Raw genomic sequence first — 20569 nt, forward strand, 5'->3', positions numbered from 1 at the left:
TTTATCTCATTCATCTTGTGCATCTATTATATTTATTTATGAGCCTTCTAATCTTGTTACCAATAGTTGAGTAGAAATGGTGGTACATTTGAGAACTTTAACAGCAGCATATCATAAAGCCACTCTGTGTTCTTTATAATGCAATATAGTGAGTCTAACAAAATGATGCTCGATTCTTAGTCTAGAATATTTAGATATCTGCTAAAAACCCATGCTGTTTTCTTAACGAGGGTAGTTTTAAAACAGAGTTGGAGTGATGCAAGAGAAGTTCTTTAAGTGTCCACACTATAACTGGTTAGGGGTGTAAATAATCGCTTTGTATCGATGCATCGATCCAACAGCCGATGATCCGATGCATCGATGCGTCCGCAAGAGTATCGATTCATGTTTTTTTTTTTTCCTCCAGTCTATTTTTATCCATTTGCTCCTGGACGTAATTCTTCCTCCCGTGCTGCGGTGGCGCTAAACCTATTTTGCCCTCCTACCTTGCTTCCTGGTTATACTCTTGAGGCAGTGTGTTGCAGTAAGCTTGACAAAGACATTTTTGATTTATGCTCAATATTGAAGCGTAGTCTTAGCTATTTGTGTGGGTCTAGATACGACTGATGCGCTGAGGAAGTGGGGGCGAGTTTAGTCCGATGATGGAGGGACATGAGGGCCAAAAAGAGCGGAGATCCAGGTGGAAAAAGGGTCCCAGCGTTCTCGCGTACCTCACTCTTATAGTGGGTCAAACTTCACGAGTTGTTTTCCGTAATTTCGGTCATAAAAACTAACCAAGCCGGCCTCCTGTCTGCGGCACTGTCTGTGGTCACTAACAATTTGGGAGAGGTGCAGCGGAGCGTCTGTGGAGGGGGCGGGGACGTCTGGAGCCGAGGTATTGCATTGTACTCATTGCACTGATTTTGTGCAGTATAATTTGATGCAACTTTTCTACATCTGTTATTTGATGTTTTTTTTTTTTTTTAAATGCATAACAATATTACAGCTTTCATTGATTTATTTCAAATTTGAAACATTGTCTAGCCTGTAAGGTGTAAAAAAAAAAAAAAACATTAATCGAATGGAATCGTATCATGGTGTATTCTTGAGTATCGAAAATAATCGAATCGTTGGGTCAGGAAATCGATACTGAATCGAATCGCCATGATGGATGTGATTTACACCCCTATAACTGGTTATATTTTAGTGGCTAAAAACAGTCATATTTGTCTTTCTTTGAAGCGAGCAAAAGCTGTGGATGCTTTCTTCATCCAGCAGACTGGAAGTGTAGAGGTGAGGGGATGGCAGGACAGAGTTATTCAATGCTTCACACTGACAAGACTTTAATTTGTATCACAAAAAAAAAACATTTTAAATTCTCAGAGAGCCATATAAGAAAATTTAATTTGTGGTTTATTTCATTTTAGGGTTTTTTTCTTGACTTTTAAATACATTTTTATGACAATGCAACTGAAACACCAGTTAAAAAAGTTTGCTTTCCCTAATAAATTACATTAATTTTACTTACTTGAGTAAGCAAAGCAAAGGTGTCAGCATAAAAAGTGTTTCCACAATTGGAGTAAAATTCAAGATTAAAGATCCCCTTGGCTGCTGTATTATACTGTAAACACTCTAAGAAACGCTAATAGAAAACAAAAATAAATACCTTAACTTTCCTTTCTTAGGCCTAGTCCATTCAAAGAAGAACACAGGGCATTTTTATAAACAGCTTAGAAAAGATTTTTGTCCAAACTCAGTGTACACGGCACCAAATAAAACGCTGCAGCACGCATGCCCGGCCCTAAAAATAAGTGTTTAAAATTCAAACATTAGCTATGTACAAATATGTATCTTAATTGAGGAGAGGAGACAAGAAATACACATTAGAATACAAGAACATCTATGGGGTGATAAGTCTAACTGGATCAAAATGCTAGCAGAAAAGATGAAATAAAGGCATTTTATAAATACGGTATTCTTATCAGATTAATCAATTATTGAAATAATCAACTAATTTAATAACCAAGTAGTCATTATTTGGAGTATAGAGACTGTAAAACATGCCTTTAGCTGACAGAGCAACCAACTTAGAGCAGTAATTATACAAAAATTGTAAAAAAATAAATAATACAAACATTTTGCATTTAAGATTTGTTTTAAAGTCGTCCGTCAAGAGATAAGAGATATATATAGATATATAGATCCAGTTCTCTCTATTATCCTTTCAAAAACAGAGTTTAATTAATTTTTTTACTTTTACACGTCTCTCTAGATGGCACAAGGTGACTTTCCGTGTAGAACTTCTGCACTGTACCACAATCTATCTGGCGACGAGAGGAGGAGGTACAGACTTTCCTAAGACCCACCCCTTCTTCTTCTGATTGGCTAATACTGTTATTTTCAGAGTGCTCCTTTGCTACCATTGACAAACGCAAGAGGGATTTTGATTGTCTTTTTTTAAACCATTTATTTACTGTCAATTTATTTTCGAGTGATTTTTTTTACCCACGGGCAATCGCTAGGGAACGGAATACTTCTGGAATTTTGGAAGGTTAAGAAAATGTATTGAATTTATACTGGGTGACCTGGACTGAGATTAGGAGTTGAGGTATGGTTTTGTATATTCTATTATATAGTGATTCAGGACATCTTAGGTTATATTTATTTGGGTTGGTTTAATGTTCTAAAATTCCCATCAACATTCTAAATCAGAAACTAAAACTACTTACCAATCTCTAATGAAACTTAACTTTTTGTTCCTAATTATCCCCAGATGATCAGTAAAACAGAAGTTTGCAAATGAATAAATTATCAAATATCAGTTTAGAAGAAAAACATTATCTTTGAATTGTGGGTGGGTGATTTAAAAGGGGGTCTTATCAAAATCAAACGGCAAGGCCCAGGACCTGCTTCAGTACTACATTTCCACTTTTTTGCCTTAAATGTCACATGCAGCAATGCATGTGTCATTTACGCGCAGAAGGATTTTCCTCAAACACAAGATATCAGTTAATTTCAAAGCCAACAATACACTCAGAAACAAATTGGTTTATCCTAAAGACAGGACACCCAAACGTAAGCAGAGTTGCGTTGTGCATACGATCCACTGCGGTGAGGATTGTACAGCTTCCTATACAAGAGAAACTGAACGACAGCTAAACTCTACACAGCTTCCAAGCATTTACAATTCAGTCATGAAACTCATTCCCAAAAAGTTACATAAGCACTGCCAACATGATTCAACAGACCAATCACGAAGCCAATGCACAACAAAGGGCCCCAACAATCCAGAAGAACAAAGGGGGCTATTTACAGGTGCTGGTCATAAAATTAGAATATCATGAAAAAGTAGATTGATTTCAGTAATTCCATTTAAAAAGTGAAACTTGTATATTATATTCATACATTACATACAAACTCATATATTTCAGATGTTTATTTTGTTTAATTTTGATGATTACAAATGACAAATGAAAATCTCAAATTCATCATATCAGAAAATTAGAATATTACTGAAGACCAATAAAAACAAAGGATTTATAGAAATGTTGGCCAACTGAAAAGTATGAACATGAAAAGTATGAGCATGTACAGCACTCAGTATTTAGTTGGGCCTCCTTTGGCCTGTATTACTGCAGCAATGCGGCGTGGCATGGAGTCGATCAGTCTGTGGCACTGCTCAGGTGTTATGATAGCCCAGGTTGCTCTAATAGTGGCTTTTAGCTCTTCTGAATTGTTGGGTCTGGTGTATTGCATCTTCTTCTTCACAATACCCCATAGATTTTCTATGGGGTTAAGGTCAGGAGAGTTTGCTGGCCAATTAAGAACAGGGATACCATGGTCCTTCAACCAGGTACTGGTAGCTTTGGCACTGTGTGCAGGTGCCAAGTCCTGTTGGAAAATGAAATCTGCATCTCCAAAAAGTTGGTCAGCTGCAGGAAGCATGAAGTGCTCTAAAACTTCCTGGTATGTGGCTGCGTTGACCCTGGACCTCAGAAAACACAATGGACCAACACCAGCAGATGACATGGCACCCCAAACCATCACTGACTGTGGAAACTTTACACTGGACTTCAAGCAACGTGGATGAAGTGCCTCTCTTCTTTTCCTCCAGACTCTGGGACCTTGATTTCCAAAGGAAATGCAAAATTTACTTTCATCAGAGAACATGACTTTGGACCACTCACCAGCAGTCCAGTCCTGTTTCTCTTTAGCCCAGGCAAGACGCTTCTGACGCTGTCTGAGGTTCAAGAGTGGCTTGACACAAGGAATGCGACAGCAGAAACCCATGTCTTTCATACGTCTGTGTGTGGTGGTTCTTGAAGCACTCACTCCAGCTGCAGTCCACTCTTTGTGAATCTCCCCCACATTTTTGAAGGGGTTTTGTTTCACAATCCTCTCCAGGGTGCGGTTATCTCTCTTGCTTGTACACTTTTTTCGACCACATCTTTTCCTTCCCTTCGCCTCTCTATTAATGTGCTTGGACACTGAGCTCTGTGAACAGCCAGCCTCTTTAGCGATGACCTTTTGTGTCTTGCCCTCCTTGTGCAAGGTGTCGATGGTCTTCTTTTGGACAACTGTCAAGTCAGCAGTCTTCCCCATGATTGTGTAGCCTATAGAACTAGACTGAAAGACAATTTAAAGGCTTTTGCAGGTGGTTTGAGTTAATTAGCTGATTAGAGTGTGGCACCAGGGGCCATCAATTTTGAACCTTTTCACAATATTCTAATTTTCTGATATGATGAATTTGAGATTTTCATTTGTTGTCATTTGTAATCATCAAAATTAAACAAAATAAACATCTGAAATATATGAGTTTGTATGTAATGTATGAATATAATATACAAGTTTCACTTTTTAAATGGAATTACTGAAATCAATCTACTTTTTCATGATATTCTAATTTTATGACCAGCACCTGTAATTAGCATCTGACTTCAAATGTGTGCAGGTGGATGGTTCTCCATGCTGCTTAAAACCATCAGAACTAGAGTTTCCTCTGGTTTGAGCCTACAGAATATACACTGACACCTGGATAGGTGTCAAAAGGTCTTAAAAAAATCTGAGCAAAAGTCAGGTTCCCTTCCAATTTCAGCGTGTTTGTGGTTGCCATGATCTGGATGACAGAATTTACACAGGCATCTTGGTATACCTTGATACCAAAAACCAACCGAAACCTTTAGTGAATAGCTTCCAAATGCCAGAAGAGGTGTAGTTTTAGTTTATCTTGACAACCTATATTCCTGACCTAAGGATTTTAGAAGGTGCAGCACATTTTCAATTTTCACTAAAAGATATAGTGAAGGATGTTCTTTTTCTGGGTGGATCATCAAAATAAGTGGTCCTACTAATTGTCAACCAGTCTGGTGATCTGTTCACGTAAGGGTGTTCTACGTGCTCGTCCCCATTTTCACTTACCGGTGGTGAGACTGATATAGCAGAAAAATTGCAAATCTTCTTTTGTAAAGTTTGTAAAGTAAGCTTGTATGAACGATGCAAACAGCAACTTTTAAAAAGAGCATGCACAAGGAATGGGCTTGTGCATGCTCTTGCACGCATTTAACAGGCGTTCCCTCTCAGGAGTGGGTACAGGGTTGTGCATGTGCATATTTTTTTTAAAGTGGAGAGGACCGGTCTTTTCAAAAATTTGCGTAAATCCTCCACTATACCTTTAAAGTTGCGTATGTAACCCTGAATCCCTGATGACTGCCACAGGGCTATGTGAAAAGTACTGAAAGTTCCAGGTGCATTCCACAATATCTAGCATTTGTTCTTCACTAAAGACAACCGTTACCTCGACGACGTCTTTGTTATCCAACTTGACATCAAAGGCCAGTTCAATGTCATTCTCAGGCAGGATGGGCTTCTGTGCTACTTCTTCGAAGCCCAAGCCGCAGAGCGCTCCGGTGTAGTAGCTCTGTTCTTCGTTTGTGCTGCAAAAGGTAAAAAATGTTGTACATTTATTCTCAGTAAGTTAAGGCTCTATACAAATTAAATGGCAACAGAACTGTTGGCTGAACAGACCGCAGCTCCAAGACTGGCGTGAAGAGCATCATCACCAAGCTAGGCAGTCCTGGGATGTCAGGCAGCAGGGAGGTATCGTTCAGCAGGATCTGTGTAGCTTTTAACATCAAACACACCTCATCACCCAAATGCACTGTTTTAATGTTTTCTCTGTTTATCTTGTTTGACATCAACTTAAGTTGTCTAAACAGAATACATAAAGCATGATACAGTTTCACTTTTAACACAAAATCCCTTCATATCCAACCTGAAGGATTGACGGCCACCTTCGCCGCCACCAGCATCCTGTGATGTTTGAAGTGTGGGTTTTCATTTAGGGTGAAGTGGTTGATGCTGCTCCTGTCAATACTTACGGTCCTGCAGGACGACACACTGCTTATCAGCAACTGGATTTAACTCTAAATCACACTTTCTGTTCTGGGTATTACCTGTAGTACGTTTTCCTGCTCAAGCTGTGGAACTTGGTCTGGTAAGGACTCCAAGGTCCCAACAGATTAACCTGAATCATCAGAAAAATTACTTATTATCAACCTTCAGGCATTCCCAGAGCAGTATAACTTGGATCTATTTGGAGAGTCAATAAAGTCAATAAAATGGGCACCCCTGAATAAGGATGGCAAATAACATGATGGTGAAATGCCACCATCTAGTGCAAAACATGAATTACTACAGTCATCTTAATGTTTTTCTATTTGTACATCTCATGCTTTCATTTAATGTTATAGGTTTAATAAGAAATAAACAGTTTTGTTTTTTAGTGGCGGGAATATATTATAAGTTTTATTTAAGTCAATTAAAGGGGTCTGTAATTAATCACAATTAAACAGTTTAATTGAAAAAAAAACACTTTTGATTCAAAAACCCTCTTTGCTCTTTAATTGTTAAATAAACATAAGCACAGCAGCAACATATATATTTATTGTTCTTAATCAATTTTAAGATTATTCAACCATGAGATTGGTTGAAAAAAATATATATATATCATTGGTTCAGAAGTGGGGGGGGGGGGGGGGGGGTGAAAGTATTTTTTATTATAACCCTTATATATAAGTTTAGCTTGTTTTATAGTAGTTCTTTTGTGTTTGTTTCCTCCACTTTCTCGTGGCTCTCTGTTATCCCTCTCCTGACAAAATATATGTCATGAATAATTGGACAATTTGGGGTGAAACACTCCATGTAGATTAAAAACACATAGTTTTACAATTAAAATGAGCTTTGATATACAAAATCCAATTCATAGATTGTGTTTTTATTCTTCCTTTTTTGATAATTATAATCATTAATAATCATAATAATAATAGGCTGTTTATTTGTGTATTCAGTGATAGTAAGTGGAGACGTTTCTATCTTCTCTGATGCTGTTTACATACCCTGTCATGCAACTGCTGGGGGAGCTAAGGCTCTACCTTTTGCTGTGCCATTCGCACATTCGTCATCCTGGGTTGCCCTTTTGGCCGCTTATCCCCAATTTTTGTACATTTGTAATTTGATCAATTATTATCAAATGATGTCTTATAACTCAGAATACATGGTTTAAAAGGCATTTATCTTTAAAAAATTAAGTATATCTTCTTGAAATGAGACTTAGAAAGCCTATTTTGTATGAGTAGGTGTGCGAACTATTGGCATTTTCATAAGTTAACTCTGTCCTACATAAACAAGATATGGGCAGCACAAGGTGAAGAAAGACGACTGATCAAGTCGAACAGACTGGGTTGAGGAGTTAAAACATCATCTCAGGTTTACCAAGGATATCAATGTGGAACAAACAGAGAGAAATTCAAATCTGAAGTTAGCAGGAATACAATGCTGTGTGATTATAAACCAAAGGCTAAATTTGTGTTTCCAACACCATCCCTGGTAGTAAGACCGCTCTCCCATTGATATTTTCAGTCACGTTTTATTCACCAAGAACTTTGCTGTTGTCGTTTCTTTCTAACCAAACCAAAGGGATCAAAGATGATCTTACGTTTTTCTTGCAATAGGACTTGTGGCCACTGGACAGCTGAGTCAGCAGACTGTGGATCATCTCCTCATCTTGTTCTTTTTGTTCACTCATGGAACTGCTGACAGCAGTGGGGACGTATGTTCCCTTCTCCATTTCATTGTACACCCACCTCAGATCTTCATGGCTTTGCTGAAACAAACATATCTTTTTATAGATAATAAACATTCAGAGCATAGTACAGCGGGCAGAATGAGCAAGACAATATTGCATTTAACTGAAACACTATCAAATGTGATGAAACACTTTCACAAGTTTAACATAACAGTTGGCCTGTTCGGATTCACAGAGTCTGGCTAACACTAAATTTCTGGTCAGTCTCGAGCAGGGGTGTCAAACGTACATCTGTACCATTTAGTCAAGCCCGGTGGCTAAATGCATTATCATTATTCAACAATGAATATTGAGAAAAACATGTATTTTTTTTTATCGAAAATCTGGAGTTCCTATATTGTCCATGAGGGGTGCTGTGTTTTATTCAGAACAGACGACACGAGGCAACACAGCATTGGAACTAACAGCAGATTGTAGCACTGAGCTTCAGGTTCTGTAAATGGCTTTGATTCTATCACTTTACCAGCTTTTTATTTTGGCCCTGCCAACCTCATCAACGAAATGTCTTTCTCAAAAAAGAGAGAGGTAGACACAGAGCGTCAGACTTTTCAAGAAAAACTGACTTGTTCACAGAGGTGAATGGAAAAACTGTGTGCCTTGTGTGTCTGCAGCAGTTTTCGGTGCTTAAGGAATACAATACGAAGATAAATGAAATGTTGATGGGTCTGAGGGAACAGCAATCTGTTTTCACTCGAAGTCTAGAGTCCAATGATGCTTTAGCATCAAAGCTTACTGTGAGGGAGAATTCTTCAAGAACTGCATGCTGAAGGCTGGCCAAATTGTGTGTCCTGAGAAGCAACAAGCTTTTGCCAATGATAGCTGGATGAGAAATACCATGGCAGACAGGATTTCGGAAGTATCGGCAGATTTGGTCAACAAACTCAAGCGCAAAACGGAGTCATTTCTCGCATTTTCTGTCGCAATTGATGAGTACTGATATTGCGGACGTCTCTCAATTGGCCACATTAATTTGTGGAGTTGACGAGCTGTTGATTGCCACAGAAGAGTTTCTTGAGTTGGTGCCCATGTCCCACAACATGACAGCTGAAGACATTTTCCGCTCCGTTGTTGGAGCACTGGACAGAGTCGGGGTGGACTGGTCACGCACCTTAAGTCTGACTACTGATGATGCGTTGTCAATGATTGGGAAAAAGAAGGTGTTGTGACAAAGTTCAGAGAGGAGGTACAAGCGCAAATAAAGGGGGTGAGTTTTGGACATTTCATTGTATTTTAGATCAGGAGGCATTATGCTGCAAGTCCAGAGCAGGATCACGTCATGGAGACTGTTGTCAGAACTGCTAATTTCCTCCAAGCCAGAGCTCTCAATCATCGTGACAGCTTTCTCAGTGACTGCAACATTCTCCATGGTCTACCATACATCACTGAGTTAGATTGTTAAGCAGAAGTGCTGTGCTGAAGTGCTTCCTTGCTCTACGTGGGAAAATTGGAGAGTTCATGGAGAAAAAAGGTAAACCTGTTCAGGAATTACACTGCCCGCTATGGCTGCAGGACCTTGCATTTATGGCTGATATCACAGGACACTTGAATAACGTAGGAAACATGGCACTATCATTACCATTACTTTTTCATCACGTGGGTGAATTACGCAATCATTCCAGATCTAGCAACTACGAGGACAGTCAAGGCAGTTTAAAACAACACATCCCCTGCCAAGAAACTTGACGACTCACGAAGCTCTAGTCTGACCAAGAAGTTAGTGGTAGACAGACATTGTCAATCTGAACAGGCCCACTATTTTGTCAAACTTGTAAGTATTTTGTAAAACATGAAAAAGGGGTTTTTCAAATTAGTTGAAGTGTAAACGTAACATTGTTTTACACTTTCCAGCCACCGTAGTTTAGCATTTAACACAAACAAATCTATAAACAATCTATAATAACTTTCATTTACCAAACTACTAAAATGAGAAAAAGTCAAAAAACATCACATTATCTTTAGACCGTATTGTATCCCAGGGCCTTTCATGTAGAGGACCTCAGCTAATGTTCTGGAGTCACCTGAGAATCAAAGCTCTCCTCTGCTTTCACAGCATAGCCCTCCTCCACCAGTATGTCCACTACACTGGTACTTTTCGAATCCTTGTTGATGAGGAGCTCAACACGCATGACGCCGTACAGGATCGAGTAGAGGGACACAATTACTGACTGGTTCTTCACCATTGTGATGAAGCAGTCTCTGGCACGGCTGCTCCACTGGTTTCCCAGTATGATGGACTGGGCTGAAGGACGCATTCCAACAACTTGGAATTCCCAGGCCTTAAAAACAAGCATAAACCTGTGACTAACTTATTTCAAACCTCATTGAAGAGTCCATTTCCAATCCAGGATATGATGTTTACCTGATAAGGCTCAGACAGCAGGTCAGATGGCAGCTCCCTGAGGCTGCTGCTGGAAACAACTGCAGTGTTTCCAAAGTCCAAAAAGAACACCTACAGAATGAAAAGAGCTTTGGGTCAAACTTTATAAAGCTTCAAAATATCACTGAGGCAAATGCTTTTATACCCAGTATGGTCATTTCTATGTCAATATCTGCAATATGCAATTTAAAGAACATTTTGGATCCAATATTTATATTGGTTGGTTTCTCAGTCCCTCTCTGCAAGAAAGAACCATTATCTTCTTTTTGTCCAAACCTTATACAGCTCAAATTTTAGAAAGTGTGTTCAATACTTTTTATTGAACACACTTTCTTTGCCATTTCTCTTGATTACAAATAAATTAATTTCTGGATATCTATCGTTTGATTTCGCCCTGTGCTTACATCACAGGAAAACTACAGCGAGCGTGAGCGATCAAATGTTAGCCTGTTAGTGTTAGTTATAGTGTTAGTTATAGTGTTAGTTAGTTAGTGTTAGTTAGTGCTAGTTAAAATGTTAGTTATATGGAGAGAGGCAGAAATCAGGATGGATGGATGGATTGATGTTGCAGTATCTATTACAACCCAAACACAGAATTAGACATCCCCAGTTATTAATTTCATACACTCACCAGATCTGAACGCCCTGTTAAAAAGCTTCACACCCATGAGTAGAAGTAATGCAGCCTGATGATATTTAAACCACATCAGATACCGTTCCCCCCATGTTAAGAAGAGGGGAATGCTATCTGACAGGGTTTATAGGCCCATCAGATAGCGTTCCCCCCGATGTCATGTACGTTGAGTTGCAATAAATGCAAAACTCTCTGCAGGTTCTTGTCTTTGTCGTCCACTCCATTCAGCTGGCTTTTAAAACACACGGTGAGAAGGTGGGGGCCGGGTGGTGAGGGTTACAGGGGCCAGAAACGCAAAAGTAATGCAATAGTTACTTTTACTAGTGACTAGTTACTTTTATTGTGTAACTCAGGTACTTTTGGGAGAAGTAACTAGTAGCTATAACTAATTACTTTTTTAAATGCTGATAAAGATTCTCAGTCATCCAGGTCATAGTTATTCCGTAATTCTCAATTGAGAAAGCTTCCTGGAGAGGTGGCGAAACGTCTTCAAATCTTCGAAACCAAGTCCAGTGGATATTTTCTGAACTTTTACGAAATTTTTCAAAGTAACGTGTCAAACACTGGTCGGGTTGCATTTCATTATTTACGGGTCAGCGGCGCCAGACAGGTTTTAAATGGGGATAATTGTGGGTAACGGGTCAGATCTCGGTTCTGAACTCTATGGGTGCAGGAGGATACAGTTTTGAAAAATCAGACCCGTGTAGAACTCAAAGTACTCAAACTTAAAATCTTGGACCAAGTTGAGGGACAGGCTTGGCATTTACCGAAAAAAGTTTGTAGAATTAAGGAAAAAATGTCCTGCTCTTCTGATATTGGGTGAAATGTTTGATATGAATACAATTTTTTTAAATATTATAATAAATAATAATAAAATATTATATCAATCAAAAAAATAATAAATTGGGGGATGACTTTGCTATCCACAACTGGAAAAATGTGAGGAAGAATAAACCTATCCAGCTGCATCATATCCCTATCAGAAAAACAAAAGATTGAGCAGCAGTATTCACCTCCACATTGTTGCCACTTATGTGCAGGATCTTGGCTCGGTAGTACAAACTCTCCTCATTGCTTTCCGAGAATGGGGCCAAACACACCAGGTTGGGGTAAAGTGACACAGTCATGGGAGACATAGTACACTTGTTTATCTCGGACGTCAGGCAGCGCTGCTTTTCCAAGCTTGCTTCATCTCCTGGGAAACCCCAGAAATGACCCACATCCATCACCTGCAGGAAAGAATTAACCGGGAAAAACAAACTTTCGCTTTAACTACATTCCAGGACAAAAATGAAAAATGTAAGCTTTGCCAGCAATGTGTTGGAAAAAGACTGACCTTGGTGATGTTCACAACAAACAGGCGACTGGGAGGCAGCTTGCCAGGGTTAAATTTGGTGCTGACCGAATCCATCAGGGAGAGGGACTGTCTTTGGATATCTGCCTTCAGTCTGTTTTTGAAACACAAAGTCCTTTAATGCTACAGACCAAGCAGCTTTAACAACACTCGGTTCTTATCGTTGCATCTTCTATTTCACCTCTAAATGTTAAAGTCTGCAAATCAAAGTAATCTCTGTATTAAAATAATAAATTAAATGTCGTAGCTTTTAAAGAAAACTGAATGTGAAAATATAGGCACCTTCAAAAAACACAAAGGGGCTTTACCCAAAAACGGTTCGGATTAAATTATAGACATTTATTTTTTTCTTTAATCAAGACTAGTGTTAGAGCACGACCGAAAAATCAGTGAGTTGATTTTAGCTTCTGGCTCATTAATTGACATCGTCCAAAATGTGCCACATATAAATATTCTATTTTTGCCGCAAACAGCTGAAAGAAACGTCTGCCAGCTGCAGCATTCCTACTTAAATAGTTTTTTTCCCTTGTCTTCAGCGAAGGAGGGAACTTTTCAATTGCTTGTAAATATAACAAATTTATATTTCTAAAGTGTTTATGTGAACGAATGTTTGAAAAATTTATCTGAGACAAAACACCTCCCACAAGCCCGTGTTCAATTCATTTTTAAAGGGTTATCTGTAGAAGCGAAATTTAACTAGCAAAATAGACTAAATGTGTATATATACAAATTTTAACGGCAGAGGGAAACAGTCAGGTGTGGAGACACTTCATGATAGATGGAACAGCTGATGGATGCAGCATCTGCAGAGTTAAGGTTAGTTAGGACTCCAGCAGCAGTAAAAACCGTGAATTTCAGTGAACATTTAAATCAGAACCACAAACATTTATTGTATAGTCTTGTGATACTGCTCAAATTAAAGTAGCTTATTAAAGTTCCATTTTCTGTTTCTTTGTCTTGAATCATATTTTTGGTTATGAGAATTTGAGTTGGACTATAGCTGGAAAATGCATATCCTCAAATCACTAGAAGTTGCTTTTGAGGCTGGGAGCATTTGCACACATTTGCAATGTGTGAGGTTGTTAAAAAAAAAATAGCACCAACTAGAGGCATGGAATGTAAATTATAGCATTGTGAACATTTCTGGTAGTGATGGGTGTATGCAGATCTTAATTAAAACTTTTTCATGTCTGTGAGTTGGTTAAAGGTTAAAAATTGAAGCATGATTAACATAAATGAGTCGCACTACGAAAAAAAAGTTAACTTTCATACATCAAGCTGTACAAGCAGATTTTTGCTGTACATATTGCTATAGTGATATATTGGGATAATAATAAAGAGGAGAATAACAGTTTGTACATCTGGAAATTACCAAGGGTTTAATTTTTTTGTGTGTTTTTCATAGACTTTGCGTCTAAATCGGATGCTCTGATGGCCAGAAAGCATTGGGTCTGAAAGCACCACTACACTTTTTCAAGTTCCACCTTTGGGCCCCTAGACTTAGGTTAATGAATTCACATTGAGACATTTGGGTTTGAACATTTGTTAGGGCTGCCATTGTGTGGTGCCCGGGAAGCAGTTTGGGGTTAAGGGTCCCTGCTCAGGAACCCAGAGTTCATTTATTGTATCTCTTATTTATTTTATATCTTATACTATATCCATTGGTTGTGCTTTTCCTTTTACATCTCTCTGCATGTGATTAAGCAGACTGAAGGACTGCTCCCTTTTATCTCCTCTTTCTTTCATCTTGTCTCGCTTTTTTTTGTTTTTCCTTTCCTGTTCTACTTACATAGCAGTGTCCATATAATCTGTAAAACTCCCTGCATTAATTATAATAAAGATTTATATTCATAAATCAAGCAGAAAACTATGGCGATAGCGCTACTAATCCACTTGTGAAAGTAAAATGTGTTGGGCTCTTTTTGGCATCAAGACACTTATTCTTATTGCCACACTGCCAGACAGGACAATGTGAAAAAAAAAAAAAAAAAAAAAAAGGAACCCAGAGTGCAGCTTTGGGGAAAGGAATCGGTACTTGCAACCTTCTCAGAACACAAGCACACTGCTCTAACCACCAGGCAAACACTCCCCTGTAAACCAGTGACTCAATCCAGCTGAGGATCAGCATGTCAGCAAACATTAGAGCTCAATGCAGTGACCTGGGTATCTCAATACTTTTAAAGCAGCTTATTCTAAAAAGCTCTACACAAAGCACTAAGCAGAAGATAATAAACTGTATCATATGCTGAAAAAGAAACTGTATTAGACATGAGCTGTACCGTGAATATCTCAAGTGAGTCACTGATCTTCTCCCCGCACACATTTCAATCTGATCAGAGGAGTAGACTGACATATCCAGTGGGAAGCTCTTTTGGGCCATCAGGAGGGAGAGCAACACCTCAGGCAACACCCCGGAATCCTTGGAAGTCCTTTGAAACTCAACATAAGCTCTGAGGACACATATACACATAACATCAGTTGGTTATATAAATTCTGCAGGAAAGAAAAAAACTGTGGTTAAGTTGCTCATTTGATCTCTGGTACCTGGAACAATCGAAGGTGACAGTTTTCACCTGCCCACAAAGTCGGAACAAAGACTGAAGCTGTTTGTAGTAGAGGAAACTGTATGGAGGGAGGTTCCTGACCTAAATAAAAAGCATCATTGGATTACAAAAAAACTCAACCATTTAATCCGAGTCAACATTTAATCTCAAATTTATAAAAAAAAAACAATTTATCTTCTTCCAACACCAGCAAACAGTAAAAAAATTAAAAGCCTAAACATGCAAACAAGTTTAACTTATTAAAATTGTTTTTTTTTGTTGTTGTTTTTTTTTGTTAGAATCAATCAGTAAAATCAAATCTCTAATTTTCAGATGTGAAACTGACATAATCCCTGAAAACTAAACATCAATACCATCACTGTTGTTCTGGGGTTCAGGCCATTGAGCTCTTTGCAGGCCAGCCGTTCATCCGTTTCCTGCTGGAAGAAGTAGTTTGGGTAGAAGGCTCCTGCGACGACAACCTAAATAACAACAACCTTTTAGAGATAATGCTGATTTGAAAGTATGTGAATACCTTTGTTTCATAACAGCATATCCAGCATACCAATTATAATTTTAGTCAGAGAAATCATATGTTTAGTGTAGAGAGGACTGACCTGAAGGATGAACTTCTGCCGGTGGGTGCTGGTGTTGTCAAGCGACTGTGGGTCCTCCGGGACATGCATGTTAAACAATGCAACACGCTTCTTCAGGTCCTCATACAACTCTGCAGCCTAGACAAAGTACAGAGGAAAAACACTATCCAATAAATGACACCACCCAGTTATTGTATGGTTCGTTAGGTTTCAGCAAGCAACAAGTTGTTTAACCTAAACTGATGCAGTGAGCAACATATTGCTTTAACACTGACAAAAGCTATGTTTCAATACTGAACGTATGAGCATTAGGGCTGCAACTAGGGATTATTTTGCAAATTGATAAATCTGTTGATTATTTTTTAGATTAATCGATTAATAATCGGATAGCCAAGGTTCCTTTTACAAAATTAAACCAGGTGAAACAAAAACGCTTCCACTTGACGAGTTCTGGATACAGCTTATTACAGCTAAAGGCATATTTACAGTCTCTATACTTTACATTAAATGATTAATAGATTACTAAATTGGTTGGCGATTATTTCAATCATCGATAAATCACGATTAATCCGATTAATTGTTGAGCATATCTACACCCACAATGTGATCGAAACTAAAGGGTTTGAAACCAAACAGCTGAGAAGCTTTAAGAAAGAACTAATCCTTGATCTGGAGATATAAAAATGGATTTTTAAGCAATACAATAACAAGAGGTTTAAGAGTGAGCATCGGGGTAAGTCAACTACTGTGTAGTCTATATAACTTTTACTTATTTATAAAGTCAGTACATCTCTGCAGTGCAATTGCAATAATCCAAGTCAACTACTCTGTAGTCTTTCCTTATCTTTCTACTATGGGGATGTTTTTATATCTAAAGGAAACATATTACAGGACATTACAACTTTCTTATACTCTTTTGTACTATATAAACTCTTTTTTTATTGTCTGTTGTATTTCACCTTCAATGGCATCTTGTTTAACTCTTTGTATTCTATAAGCTACTGGAATCAGAATTTCCTTGAAGGAGTAATCCAAAGGGATAAATAAAGTTGAGTCTATATCAACAAGAACTTTAAGTGATGGATTACTAACTTATATGGCTACCATAGAAGGTTGTTCAGGCAAAAGCTTTGCTCTGGGTGTTGCTTCAATCATGTCCAGGTTCAGCAACATCCTGAGCCCAAAGTACTGCCTGATTATAGTGAATAATGAAGTTATTCCGTCAATGAATTACTTCTCCCATACTGAATAGACAATCCCAAAGAAGACGATACCAGATTTAAGTGGCTCTATGATTGTGCAAGAGTGGGTGAAGGAGAATGAAACATTTACACACAGATTGCTAAGACCTCAACCTCACTTACAATTAAGTTGCTGTGTTGTAAAAGACGTTCAGAAGGGCTCCAACCCTCCAATCACCAAAGATATTTAAGAGAAGCTTTATTGCAAAAGCCCAATAAAACAATGTCACAATAAATGGCATCACTATGAAGACTTAATGTGTCACATGTATTTTTAGTCAGTTTTCTTTTTGATAAGTGTCTGGTCTCTGAGGTTGGAAGACTGTCCTAATACCAATGTCCTAACATGAAGCTAAAGCAGGCCTGCATCCTGGAGCCAAAAAGATAATTTAAATCATATTTTTTTTAGACCGATCTGTTATACGTCACACCATTTAAGCACTTGAGCCGATCACCAGAAGTTGGGTTAAAACAAATTTGTTGTAAGAAGAACCCGCTTAAAGCAATAATCGGTCTCCGTCAGTCACGTGACATTTGTTGCTAAGACGCCATTTTTGGTGGAAAAGGCGTAGTTTAAACAACCGCAGCATAGCTAAACGAAGGACTAAAGGATTGAGTTTGTTTCTCTGACTATATGGAAAAAAGTAAGCATAATGCGAAATTACCGTACCGATGTCGTGCCAAGGTAGTTATCCCTGCGAAAATTTGTATCCCCTCGTCGGGAGCGCGCACGGAGTAGGAAGAACAGCCCGAGTTAAGTCCGCTTCAATTCCAACGTGCAGAACTTGAAATTTGAAAGGTTGTACGTGTATGAAAGTTGAGCTTTACTGTTTTATTCTTTTACTTCACATGTTTTAGCAGAATATCGCCAGTGATATTGATCTAAAACTAATAATAAAACACAAACGTTTGCTTGAAAGCTGGTCGCTGACAGCAGTGTCTACTTCTCCCTCTGAAAGCAAACAGATCCTTGTTCTTTTTCACACGTTCCTTAAAAAAAATCTCTCTTTGTTTCACAGTGTCCAAATGTTCTCATCCCATTGAAAACTGTTGTAAACCGTATACTTGTAATAAAAATTAAATAGAAAATGGACTGCACGTGTAATCATTAAAGACTATATGCAGAAGGAAAATATTTTTTTCCTGGTTGAAATTTAGTACTTAAATCTATATTTGTGTTTATAGTAACGTACAATTTATCTATGTTGTACTATCCTTTATAAACAGTTTGTCTTCTAACATCAGCCGTTTTATTTCATCCCATTTTGCCACAATTGGCAGGATGGGATGAAATAAAACCTGCTGTAATCTGTTCCCCCCTGTCTAAATCAGGAAAAAAAGGTCCCAGCTTTTTCATTTTTGGCATCATAAAAGATGTTTATAAGCCAAAAATGAAAAAGCTGGGGCCTTTTTTGCCTGATTTAGACAGGGGGAACAGATTATAGCAGGTGGCCTGCTATAATTTGTTCCACCCTTATAACTTTAAGAAATAAAGGTCCATCACATCCAAAGTTTCAGGGGTTAGTTGTCATCATAACAGATGTTTATAAGCCAAAAATGAAAAAGCTGGGACCTTTTTTGCCTGATTTAGAAAGGGGGAACAGATTATAGCAGGTGGCCTGCTATAATTTGTTCCCCCTTTGTAACTTTAAGAAATAAAGGTCCATCACATCCAAAGTTTCAGGGGTTAGTTGTCATCATAACAGATGTTTATAAGCCAAAAATGAAAAAGCTGGGGCCTTTTTTGCCTGATTTAGACAGGGGGAACAGATTATAGCAGGTGGCCTGCTATAATTTGTTCCACCCTTATAACTTTAAGAAATAAAGGTCCATCACATCCAAGGTTTCAGGGGTTAGTTGTCATCATAACAGATGTTTATAAGCCAAAAATGAAAAAGCTGGGACCTTTTTTGCCTGATTTAGAAAGGGGGAACAGATTATAGCAGGTGGCCTGCTATAATTTGTTCCCCCCTTGTAACTTTAAGAAATAAAGGTCCATCACATCCAAAGTTTCAGGGGTTAGTTGTCATCATAACAGATGTTTATAAGCCAAAAATGAAAAAGCTGGGACCTTTTTTGCCTGATTTAGAAAGGGGGAACAGATTATAGCAGGTGGCCTGCTATAATTTGTTCTCCCTTTGTAACTTTAAGAAATAAAGGTCCATCACATCCAAAGTTTCAGGAGTTAGTTGTCATCATAACAGATGTTTATAAGCCAAAAATGAAAAATCTTTGGCCTTTTTTGCCTGATTTAGACAGGGAGAACAGACTATAGCAGGTGGCCTGCTATAGTTTGTTCCCCCCTTATAACTTTTAGAAATGAAGGTCAATCACATCCAAAGTTTCAGGAGTTAGTTGTCATCATAACAGATGTTTATAAGCCAAAAATGAAAAAGCTGGGACCTTTTTTGCCTGATTTAGAAAGGGGGAACAGATTATAGCAGGTGGCCTGCTATAATTTGTTCCCCCTTTGTAACTTTAAGAAATAAAGGTCCATCACATCCAAAGTTTCAGAAGTTAGTTGTCATCATAACAGATGTTTATAAGCCAAAAATGAAAAAGCTGGGACCTTTTTTGCCTGATTTAGAAAGGGGGAACAGATTATAGCAGGTGGCCTGCTATAATTTGTTCCCCCTTTGTAACTTTAAGAAATAAAGGTCCATCACATCCAAAGTTTCAGGAGTTAGTTGTCATCATAAAAGATGTTTATAAGCCAAAAATGAAAAAGCTGGGGCCTTTTTTGTCTGATTTAGACAGGGGGAACAGATTACAGCAGGTTTTATTTCATCCCATCCTGCCAATTGTGGCAAAATGGGATGAAATAAAACGGCTGATGTTAGAAGACAAACTGTTTATAAAGGATAGTACAACATAGATAAATTGTACATTACTATAAACACAGATATAGATTTAAGTACTAAATTTCAACCAGGAAAAAATTATTTTCCTTCTGCATATAGTCTTTAATGATTACACGTGCACTCCATTTTCTATTTCATTTTTATTACAAGTATACGGTTTACAACAGTTTTCAATGGGATGAGAACATTTGGACACTGTGAAACAAAGAGAGATTTTTTAAATGAACGTGTGAAAAAGAACAAGGATCTGTTTGCTTTCAGAGGGAGAAGTAGACACTGCTGTCAGCTACCAGCTTTCAAGCAAACGTTTGTGTTTTATTTTTAGTTTTAGATCAATATCACTGGATATTCTGCTATAACACGTGAAGTAAAAAATAAAACAGTAAAGCTCAACTTTCATACACGTACAACCTTTCAAATTTCAAGTTCTGCACGTTGGAATTGAAGCGGACTTAACTCGGGCTGTTCTTCCTACTCCGTGCGCGCTCCCGACGAGGGGATACAAATTTTCGCAGGGATAACTACCTTGGCACGACACCGGGACTGGCAGCCTCTCACACAACACGATCGTGTCATTTCTGGTAAATAATTGTGCCGAAAGAACAGCCGCGTGTGGCTTATCTCGACTTTCCACCTAATATGGTGTTTTTCCCACGATGCACCGCGCCCGAGGTAAACAATTGACGTCACTTGGCGGAGACCGATTCAGCCAAAACGTAATAGCACAAAACATGATGTTAAACGTTTTCCCCAATCTTCCAGAAATTACTTTTCCAGAAATTACTTTTAAAAAGACAAAATATTCACTTATTCCATTTATTATATATTCTGTTCTTAAAGA

General features: G+C 38.2%; 1 protein-coding gene across 1 annotated transcript in view; it reads right to left on the reverse strand.

Annotated features, from left to right (window-relative positions):
• Positions 1-20569, reverse strand: part of tdrd9 (tudor domain containing 9) — a 57436-nt gene that overhangs the window by 2508 nt on the left and 34359 nt on the right. Inside the window, exons 20-32 of the mRNA XM_038286181.1 lie at positions 15648-15764; positions 15405-15512; positions 15032-15132; positions 14767-14937; positions 12470-12581; positions 12147-12362; positions 10482-10571; positions 10141-10398; positions 7973-8140; positions 6432-6502; positions 6251-6360; positions 6004-6100; positions 5774-5912 (exon numbers count right to left, since the gene is read on the reverse strand). Coding sequence (XP_038142109.1) covers positions 5774-5912; positions 6004-6100; positions 6251-6360; positions 6432-6502; positions 7973-8140; positions 10141-10398; positions 10482-10571; positions 12147-12362; positions 12470-12581; positions 14767-14937; positions 15032-15132; positions 15405-15512; positions 15648-15764 — 1758 coding nt within the window. The remainder of the gene's footprint in view (positions 1-5773; positions 5913-6003; positions 6101-6250; positions 6361-6431; positions 6503-7972; positions 8141-10140; positions 10399-10481; positions 10572-12146; positions 12363-12469; positions 12582-14766; positions 14938-15031; positions 15133-15404; positions 15513-15647; positions 15765-20569) is intronic.

This window comes from Cyprinodon tularosa, unplaced genomic scaffold (genome assembly GCF_016077235.1).
Source record: "Cyprinodon tularosa strain WSP-4 unplaced genomic scaffold, ASM1607723v1 ctg222, whole genome shotgun sequence".
NCBI classification, from domain to species: Eukaryota; Metazoa; Chordata; class Actinopteri; order Cyprinodontiformes; family Cyprinodontidae; genus Cyprinodon; species Cyprinodon tularosa.